At 42.2% G+C, this 11,150-nt stretch overlaps 1 protein-coding gene across 1 annotated transcript in view; it reads right to left on the bottom strand.

The window, feature by feature from the left end:
- Positions 1-6,546: 6,546 nt before the first annotated feature.
- Positions 6,547-11,150, bottom strand: part of syne3 (spectrin repeat containing, nuclear envelope family member 3) — a 38,211-nt gene continuing 33,607 nt past the window's right edge. The window contains exon 18 of the mRNA XM_020641258.3: positions 6,547-10,566. Within this exon, the coding sequence (XP_020496914.2) occupies positions 10,384-10,566 (183 nt within the window). The 3' untranslated portion in view covers positions 6,547-10,383. The remainder of the gene's footprint in view (positions 10,567-11,150) is intronic.

Raw genomic sequence — 11,150 nt, 5'->3', positions numbered from 1 at the left:
GTGTGTGGGTGTTAGTGCAGCTTTTCAACAGGTGTCAGTTCAGCTATCTTCAACAGGTCTCTTCAGCGGAAAGTTTTTTTTTCCCCTCTTAATTGAGATGCAGGCTGAAAGGACAGAGTCACTTCCTGCAGGGCACTCAGCCAATCAGACGGCAGGATCGGCTATATTTAACCATATCATGGTCTGAATCCAGGCAGAGATGGAACAACCATAGACTGTATAAAACATGGGTGGGTAGTCTCATTGGTTTTTTGAAGAGATGTTATGATGCCCAACGATGGAGGTCATCATTTTGCAAATGCTCTCTGTACCAAATGTTTGATCAATCTAGAAACCGACAGAGGTTAAGCCAAAGTGGGCTTCAAGCCTCCTTGCAAACAGCCACAGGGCCCCCACCTGTCAGTCAACTCAGCCACGCCCCCAATTATGCAAATATATACATCTCACTACAAACCAAATATATTATGATCCGTCGAGGACAAAATCATCTATTGTACCAGGCTGTAAACATGTTTATTTCTGCTGTAGCGTTGCACATTATGATAAGGGACCTGATGGGGATTGATTGATTTATGCAGCCACTCTCAAGTGGTCTCTCGAGGAACTGCAGTTTTCTTGCACTTCCCTTTTGGCTTCATTTGTCAACGCAGGAGGTTGCCGCTGCCGCTTGTTAACAACTCAATATTTTCACATTTAGAAGCAGCTAGACTTCTTATTATCTTCTTTAAACTCCTTAAAGCTGAGGTAATGGGTGACATCATATTTCCTGCTCTTATCGGTCAAAATGTCAATCAATTCTGGAAACTTATTTACATACAGTATGTACACACGCGTCCACACAAACACACAAGTCATCCTCTTCCTATGACAAATGTCCAGCTCGCTGTCCATCTGTTGTGTGACTGAATACAGAAAGCAAGCCAGAAAACACACACACACACACACACACACACACACACACACACACACACACACACACACACACACACACACACACACACACACACACACACACACACACACACACACACACACACTCAGGCCACATGTAGTTAGAGGGAAGGACGAGTCAACAGTTGAGTGCACAAACACAGAGCTGCTTCAGTTCATCTCATCAGAAGCAAACAGTCACATGTTGATAAGCAGCACTGTCTGCAGAGTTTACATCTCAACAATCATATAAAGGATGTTTATTTCTTGATTTAGCGTCTTTACAAAGACGAATTCAGACGAAGACAAAAAACGATGGTTATCATATCGTGACATACTTTCACTTTTCATGTGAAGTTTATTTCTGTATTCTGTAGTCGACCTCATTTCTTTGGCTCCTCATTTTACTTTCAAATCAGCGACACCCAGCTGGTTTCCTTCAACTGTTTGGCTTTGACGTCAGAGCCTTTGACTCATCTCCCTCAGTAATAAACTGTTTCACAGCGCGCCCCCTTCAGGCCTGGAGCACTTCTGCTGTGATGACTCAGGCAGCATCACCCAGGTGTTAGGTGCTGATTTATAAGTGTTAAAAAAAATGCAGTTCATCAAGTGTCCACTTGAGGCAGACTACAAAAGCCCTGGAAGTCCTTTAACATCCATGTTAAATTGTCTTTATTTACAGCAGAGATAAACATGTTTACAGCCTGCGTGGTCATGTCTCTATTGGTTCACATTGGACAGGGTTGATTTTTTTAACTACTCATCTTTTAAGATTATATTAAGATGAAGAGTTATGCATGCATTTGCATAAACAGGGGCGTGGCTGATTTGACTGACAGGTGGGCGGGTTCAGCTCCACCTCTGTCTGTTGTTAAAAAACTTGGTTAGTGAAGGTTTTTTAAATATGGTGCCCACCATTGCTGCAGCTTCATAACTCATCTTCAGACACCAATGGGTGATGTCATTGAGACGGCGTCCATGTTTTATACAGACTACTGAACGTGGTGGCTGATTATGAAGCATTCTTCCACTTTTGCTGTTTTCTTCTGACTTTGTGCATTTTTGACTTGATATAATTTATTATTTGTGCAGCGGGTTTGCTGTTGAGGAAAATGAACCGTACAACCTAGGAAATCTCCCAGGGATCTCTAAGGACACTCAGGGGGGCTCCTGAATATTTCAATACATCTTAAAATATATTTATTCATTAATTTAAATCAAAGAGTACGGGCTCATGGGAGCTATTCGAAACTCCCTGTGGATAATGTCACCAATTTAACAACATCATTTAAGATAGCTTAAGGTGACACCGTATGCAACCTTCTTTTGAAACCTTTTTCAAACTCTAGTTTTTATTGTGATGAAGATTGTTTCCCACATGTCACACATTGTCAGTTATTCTACATGAGTTTCTGATTTCTGTCAGCTCACCTGTCCTCTCTGCTGACATCTCCCTCCACGTGCTTCAGCTGTCTGTCAGATAGTTCACCCTCTCTACAAAATAATGAAACAATGAGGTATGAGGAGCTAAAGAACCGAATCAGAATGTTAAGTTATCAGTACTCAACTTTCATGTCAGTTTTTTCTGACTTTTGCACCCAAAATAATCCCCCAAACCACAAATATCTATTTATTGCCTTCACTTGTGAAAATTTAAAAAAATCAGCTTTTAACTAGATAAATGATAAACGGACTTGAGCTTGTATATTTATTTTCTAGTCTTCTGACTATTCAAAGTGCTTTAACACCGTAGGTCACACCTACACATCCACACACTGATGGTAGAGGCTGCTGAGTAAAGAAACCATCACAACTAACTAATCCCAAATACACATTCATATGCCCGAAGCAGCAGGAGCAACTCAGGGTTAAGTGTCTTGCTGAAGGACACATCGGACATGTGGCTGCAGGAGCTGGGGATCGAACCCCTGACCTTCCAGTTGAGAGACGACTGACTCTACCACCGAGCCACAGCTGCTCATTTGGTTTATAAATTCTGAATGCAGGGGTTTAAAAAACAGCAACTTTTTATAAACTTAATGCATTTGCTTCTCGTTTTAATGTTTCATGTTGTGATAGTACAGGAAACATGTCTCCCCCTTTTTTCACCCATTTCTCTATTAAATACTGTTTAAAAAGGAAATCAGTCCATGCTGCTTTATCCTCTGTCATCAAGCAGGCGTTTACTTTCAGTTGTCGTTTTACATAAGTCAACAGTAGCATGCTTGTTATCCTTCATAATGGCTCCGTCTGAGATTTGTCGAGCATTGTCGGGCAGCACTGAGGCTTTTTAAAAGCTGTCTTTACGAATCAATGTCACTCTTCTCTTTCTGTACGACTCAATGTGAGCGCTAAGCCAAACAAACCACGGCTCCTCGCGCTGCGCTCTCTTCTGTTCAAATAATCAGCGCCGTCCCTGAACGTCTCTTTCAGACAGAAAAACACTCACCGCGCTGTGACAGCTGCCTTTTTTGTGCTGCTGAAAACTTGTTCAGCCTGTTCTGTGTGATGGAAAGAGAGAAATACAGGAATATAAAGTTCACCTCAATGGGAGAACGTAATCACTGAAGGCTCAGTGCCAGCGATTAAGACAACAGATCAGTCAACAGATTGAAGGTAAAAAGTAACTTCTGAAGATTTATGTTTCAAAATATCAGCAGAGGAATCAACTCATAGAGAGTAGATTTAAGAAGAACAGTTGTGAGGAACTCTGGCATCTTAAAAAACAGTTTCAGGGGTTTTTAAAATGGGGTACACACTACTCCTAGAGGTGATTGATCACAATAATTCTTTGTCCAATTGAAGTTATGATTTATTCAACCAAAATCAAGGCTCTTGGTAAATACCAAAAGCTCTTGGGAAGTTTCAAAGGAAAAAGGTTCCTCAGAGAAGTTCTGGAGGTCTTAAAAGACAGAACCCCAATGACATACCAGGAACAACTTGGGAGGAACCAAGACTCGGTGGAGAGGTTTCAGGATTATATCTGATGATCCAAGCCTCGACTTGCCGGGAATGTTTACAACCTTGAGCTTGGATCTTCCAGGGCCTTGGTTTCTTAGAGCTGGCCAAAAGGTTAAAACCATCGCTGTGATAAAACAAACCCTGTTTCTAAGAATCAGTGCTCGTCTGTGTGAAGCTCAACCTCTAGTTCAGCCTATAAAAGAAAAAGGACACATCTCTATGATGAGCTTTGACACAGTCTGGACTCTTGATAAAGCTGTTCTGTCTGTTAAACCTCACAAAGGATGTCTTTGTTCACTCTGCTGTGAAATGAGGATGGGATGAGTCTTGTTAGTGTAAATGGATAAATCATGACAGCACACTTCCAGGGACTAATGTAGTTAAGCTTCTGTGTGTTCACGATCAAATAACAGGGATTGGTGGCACTAAGATCCTCCAACTGAGTGAGGCTGAAGGTTTTATGGTCTTTAAAGGATTTCAGACTGAAGACGGGTTGTCGCTCTTTCTGTGCTTTAAACTCAAAGACGTTCACCTCTACTCGTTAAAGGATTGTCTTTGTCATAAATCATCATAAAATCAATCATATGGGCATAATGAATCTTGGAGGTTCCCGAAACAAGACTTTGGTATATTTTACTTCCTGTTATTAGATCATCAATTGTTGCTTTAAAACAAACTTGTATTCGTTGCCATCTCCTTATTTTTAATATCTGATATTCTGCTTTTTTCCTGTTATTCATGTATTGTCGATTCTTTATACATCATTTTGCCAACACACAACAACCTACGAGACAGGACTTCACAAGAACATCACCCAGAGGCGTTATGAAGCCCGACAGTGGTGGTCGCCATGTTGGTAATGCTGCTGACTCCAACTAACTTCTAAAACATAAGAGGGTAAAAAGTTAAGGTTGAGGAAAGCTGTGGGACTTTCTTGTTCGCTCAACCACTCCCATCTAGCTGTTCAAGCAAACATATTCAAAATCCTAGTTTGAGGGTCAGTAACGAGATTTAACTTCAGTGAAGCTGGGCCTCCTGAACAGCCACGCCCGTTGTTATGCTTAACTCTTAACTTTGTATGAAGTGAGTGTTTTGATTTTCGCTATAGGGGAAGATGTGGATGTTGTTTAAAGGCTGCAGATTGATGAGGAGTGGATTCTCTTTGGTTTGAGAGGCTACTCTGGTATTTTTTGCTTCATGTTTTTGGCAGAGTGTGAGCTCCAGATTGCAGCACAGCTCGGTGCGCCAGGCTTGGGGGGGCGAGGTGAGAGCAGCGTAGGAGGCAGCAGCACTCTCAGTGAGAACACTTCGACAAACTGACACTGGTTTAGATATTATGGAAAGTGGACTGTGGCAGGATACATCAAACACTGAGCACGGACTGATGAATCAACATCCTAGTTTATAATTTAGTGCAACACATGTTGGAAACTTGACCGTTGCATATTCTAAAAACATTTTGGTCCCAAGGTGGCTGAAATATTGTTGCACAAATTTTCCAAGAAAATAAACACCAGGGAGGGAGCGAACATTACCTCACTAAAGATAGAGTCCGTTAGCATGTGTAACCATGAGCACAGTAAATAAGCTTTTGTTGTTCATGTTTGTCATAGCATTTCATGATGTCACCTATTAGTATGTCAACAACCATTTTGGTAGTCTGTAGTAACCATGTTGGTTTTTCTGGAGCCAGTGATGACCATGTGTGGGGCGGCAGTACCTCAGCATGTAGGGACTTATGTTGGGAACCAGAGGGTCGCCGGTTCAAGTCTTGTGTTGGGATCAGAGGGTCGCCAGTTCAAGTCTTGTGTTGGGATCAGAGGGTCGCCGGTTCAAGTCTTGTGTTGGGATCAGAGGGTCGCCGGTTCAAGTCTTGTGTTGGGATCAGAGGGTCGCCGGTTCAAGTCTTGTGTTGGGAACCAGAGGGTCGCCGGTTCAAGTCTTGTGTTGGGATCAGAGGGTCGCCGGTTCAAGTCTTGTGTTGGGATCAGAGGGTCGCCGGTTCAAGTCTTGTGTTGGGAACCAGAGGGTCGCCGGTTCAAGTCTTGTGTTGGGATCAGAGGGTCGCCGGTTCAAGTCTTGTGTTGGGATCAGAGGGTCGCCGGTTCAAGTCTTGTGTTGGGAACCAGAGGGTCGCCGGTTCAAGTCTTGTGTTGGGAACCAGAGGGTCGCCAGTTCAAGTCTTGTGTTGGGAACCAGAGGGTCGCCGGTTCAAGTCTTGTGTTGGGAACCAGAGGGTCGCCGGTTCAAGTCTTGTATTGGGTACCAGAGGGTCGCCGGTTCAAGTCCTGGTGCGGACTAAAATATGGAAGTTGGTCTGGTAGCTGGAGCGGTGCCAGTTCATTTCCAGAGCACTGCCAAGGTACCCTTGAGCAAGGCCACAAGTGGACACTTAAGGAACTACAGTTTTTTTTATACTCACCAGCTCTGGAGGATGATGCTTCTCGTTCACACTCCTCTTTACTTTGTTTGACTCACTTTTGGAAAAAGCCTCAAGTGGCCATCCGAGGAACTGCGGCTTTATTGACACAATGTTTGCTCTGTTTTTTTATACCCATGTTGGTGCATCCTTTGCTTGTTCCTCTTTCAGTGCATCACTTTCTCCACCTCTTAATCTTAAAACAAAAGCTTACAAAAGAGAGAGTCAAGCACAGAGAATTTAAATTGCCATTTTTATTTCCTTAGAATACAAAAACATTGGTTAAATATAAGCTCTGTTGCATAACACATTGCACTTCTAATCGTTTTCAGACATTAATAAAATAGAATTTTATCCTTTTACAAAACAAAGCTCTCACTTTTCAATCATTACCTCTGCTGTTTTTCTAACAAGTACCGTATCATTCTGAGAGCATTTTGGACATTTTTGCATAACAAGTGTGCTCAAACTATCGGACAGCTTTTCTTCTTTATGTTTGCTACACAAACTGTATCTATGGGACCAGTTGTGCTCTGGAGATTCAAGTCATTTCATATGTTGCATAAAGGTTCAAACGGACACACAGTAACGTAAAGCCAGGCGTTGCATAGGCTTCTGTAAAACAGCGGTTCTCAACTGATGGGTCAGGACTTAAAGTGGGAGCCTTTTTCAGCAGGTCGCAGATAAGTGCCTGGAAAGTGCCAAAAAGTCTGCCCTAACATTTCCATCTCTTTGTTCTGTCTTTTGTGACAGCACTGAGCTCTGAACTGCACTATTGTTCATCAATTCAAGATGATTGGTAAAAAATTTAGCAGGAAATGATGTCACGATTTCTCAATAAGGAGTTGGCGGCGCGTCCTGAGGCTCGACCAGCTGAGAACCACTGCTCTAAAGGGAACATGTGCAGAACATACGAGCAGTGCAACAAACAGCAGCACCACTCAGCCTCATTATTGATTCATAAAGTACAAACACACAAAACATTATATTTAAACTGGTTATATAACTGTTATATATACGGTTATACAGATTGTTGGCTGTGATGCTTTATAAAGCTACATGTTGAATAAATACATGTGGTAATGGCACTGAGGAAAGATGATTACATGGATGGTTACATAAAGCTTTAAGGCCGTGATAACTGTAGATATTTGATAGTAAATCATGCTACAAGTTTCTATATTTACACATTAAGAGTTAATGGTTATTCTGACCAATTGGGGGTGGGGGGTGGGGGGGGTTAATGGAGGGGGTGCAAATTAATCTTTGTGTCTGTATCTTTAAACGTACATCTCGTCTGTTGTTTTTGTTTTCAGGATCCTCATCAGTCAAACTGTGTCTGAAGCCTCTCATGTAAAGCTAGCTTAAAGTTTTAACAGACTTCTGCCAGCAAATCAACAAGTTCTTTCTGAAAAGAGCCATGTGGCACTAAAGATGAGAGGAGGGGTCACTTTCTGCTCTTTAACCAATGAAACGAGTCCTGATGAGGAAGGAAAACTGTGAGGGGAAACTTTGGAAGATGTCCGGACTTATTCCTCCTGACAGTATCTGGACTTCCTATGTGATGTATTTAAAGTGACACAGCAGCAACAGTTCTAACATGTAGATAAAAAACAGTATATTTGGACGGCACCTGAAGATATCTTCATTATTTCCCTGCGTGGTTGATTATTTCTGAACAGTGATAACGGTGCATCAGAGCGTATTACTACATACCCTGGAGCAGAATGGAGAACATGGTATGTTGCTCGTGAACACAGCTTCAAAACGGACTTGATTTGGTTCCCCTGACAATAGTGAACAGTCAATAATACATAAATAAAGAATAAACCGCCGTAAAAGGTAAAGTATGTGTGTACGTGGAGGTGTTTGGGTGTATTTTTAGGAGTGTGCGTGGTGTGAAAAGAGTGGGAATGCAGGATAAAAGAGCAATTTGGAGCTATTTTTGGGTTTGCACAAAGAAGGTGACTGCCAACGTTTACAGCTCGGGCTTTGGCATCAAACGCGCACGGTGGTCCAAGAACATGCCGGAGGGAGGGACGGGGGGATGTTAGACGGCTTTCCAATTGTTTTTCACTGGAGGTTTAGACTGAGAAAGAGACGGATCGCCGTGGTCGAGCCAAAGCGGCACCTCCAGAGAGGAAACAAGGCCAACAAGCTCTCATGAGACGGAACAAAGAAAAGTGCTGCAAGAGGGGGGTATGAAAATCACGGACACCTTATTCCTGAGTCAATATCAGCAGATTAGCTGCAATGAATTCAGGATAAAAATAAAGAGATAAAGAGTGACTGTCTAAAGCTAACCGTGTGAGTCACACCTTCTCAGACAGAGTCAGGCGGGTCTGGGTTCTTCAAAGTACATTCTGCAAATATTTAACAGATATGAAAGCTGTTGAATCCTTCTCAAATATTATTCAGAGTGTTGCATGTTATTTCTGAGGTCATGTGTTTAACTACAGTACACGAGCAGGGAGAGACACTTTAAAAAACATCAGTCAAAGATTTAAAGATCATCCTCAGTGAGGAAAGGTAAGGCATAAAAGTAATGGAGGACGTATCGAGTCATCTTGTCATTAAAATATAAACATCCATAACACTGCGTCTCGTCTAATTGCATACGTTGGAGTGTAATTATAACGAAGAGTTTTCCGGTTACTAAGGCTTTATGCAATTAAACAACCTCAATTTATTCTTGAAACTGAGTTTTTGATGCAAGGAAAAAATGCAATAATAAACATAATAAAGTTTCTCAGACAGTATGACAGCATGTGTGTTTTTGTCCTGATGGCAGAAATCAGCTGCTGTAAATCTCCTTCCTTTGAGCACTTTTGACACTTTGACATTTCTCATTTTGTTGCTTTTCATTCACTTTGTCTCTGAATAAAATGTCCTCTCTGTCAGTCATGTGGCATCGTTTTGACGCGAGTCGTATTTTAGAAAGTTGGAGCATGATGAGCCTGAAATGATGGAAGAGGTGGAAGCTCGTTCCAGAAACAGAGGTAAGAGGGTCGTGGTTGGCGTCTCAAAAATAACAAAAACATTCACAATTAACAGGATGGACTCAGTCTGCGAGTGGTTGCCATGGTTTCTTCTTTTTTTTCTGCTTCTTGGCAGATTTGCAAACCAACTATGTGCATACTGCCCCCTGCTGTATCAGACTAATGTGAACTCAGACCAGCGAGGGAGGGGGGGAGCTATGAACGTCTAATGTGAAAGCTCTGACTCAGTTACTACGGTAACTAAGTCTGTGAACCTGGACTTGACTGCAGCAGGTTTTCTTCAACGAAACCTTCAAACTTTCTCTCTGACTCCTCCCTCCTACAGAGCCAGAAACGCGGTTCAATTTCCTTATTCATTCATTCAGAATGTACCACACGTGTGTTAGCGGAGTTCACCGTTTGTCCAGATGTTTTTATGTAATCTGTTCGGTACGCTGTATAAAATGTAGGCTACTTTTTTGTCCAACATGACGTCATATATTTTCGAGGAGCCTATCTTTTAATGGGGCTGCATTTATTACTCTGAAGGGTGTTACATTTAAGTCAGGAGAAGTTAATTTAATTAGGCGGAATTAGCTTAGTAGCATATTTCGCCAGGAAGACAATGGTCACTTTGGTTTACACGTTAAAGCTTCTACAGTTTCATTAGCGTACTCTGAAGGAGTGTTGCGTTCGATGGAGTCTTGATTGTTCTTGATTCTTAAGTTTAAGTTTGGATCAAGATTTTCAAGCTGCAAATAAAAATGTTTTGGGTGCAGAAGTGTTGAAGCAGAACAAACAGAAAGATCCAGAAAACGTTGGATGTGTCGTTTGCAGATGTGCGTGCTACTCGAGGTCGTGTTTCCTTCATTGATTGTGTTGCATAAAGATAGTGATGATATGAAATGTTGTGATTTTTTCTGATTGAATGACACCGCAAAGGAGTACGTTTTTGTTGCAAAGGAACACATGGTCCTGTCTGTCTTCTGTTAAAGTCTTACATGATGTAGTTATAAAGTAAACCTTTCAAACTCAAGCTATGGAAGTTAAATATTACTTCATGTTATCCAGGACCAGAGGGGGGAGGGGGGTTTCTTAAGTGGGTGGGGGTCCGTCGTAACGCAGCATGATGTTGAAAGATCTGGCGAAGTTGTTGGAGAGCGAGCAGCTGCCGCCTTCGTCCATGAGGGGCAGCAGGAAGGCGAGGAGCAGCAGAGCGAGGAAGAGGAGCCACAGAGGAAGAGCCAGGCGACACACCCGATGACACAACCCGGGCTTCTGCAGACACACGGGGAAAAGAAAACACATGAGTGCACATAGAAATATATTGTGTAGTATGAAGGTTTACCATTCAAAGAGCGGATCTGTGCAACAGAAGTCCACTTACACGGATATTCTTTCCATTTTTTTAGGTCATTTTTTGAAGTATTTTTAACATTTTATATCCTTAAAGGAGCAATATGTAATTCTGACACCTAGTGTTTAAAATGGGTACTTAATTCAAAACATTGTAGAGAGCTGTCTCCCCCTGCCCCCTCCTCTCTAGAGTCGATGCTCACAGGTTGCCATGTGGTGGACACTGAAGCTTCAGTGTTTATCCAGCTCTGCATCGGTCTGTAAACCTTTCTGTGTTCTAACCTCTCTCCATTTTTCAAAAGCATCTCCAATATTGATCCTAGTTTGAGCACGTTTCTGCTCGTGGAGCTTATTAGAAACATGCAGAGGCTTTTTAGGTCGGGTACAATCACTTCTATCTGAACCACTTCTCTTGCCCACTTCCATCACTGCAACACCTGTTGGTTTGACCTTTGCCTTGAAAAGCGAGGGGCTACATACAACATCCGTACGCAATAATCGATTAT

This window comes from Labrus bergylta, chromosome 18, assembly GCF_963930695.1.
Source record: "Labrus bergylta chromosome 18, fLabBer1.1, whole genome shotgun sequence".
Lineage (NCBI taxonomy): Eukaryota > Metazoa > Chordata > Actinopteri > Labriformes > Labridae > Labrus > Labrus bergylta.
Note: the sequence above shows the minus strand (reverse complement) of the source record. Positions and strands in the feature narration are given on the sequence as shown.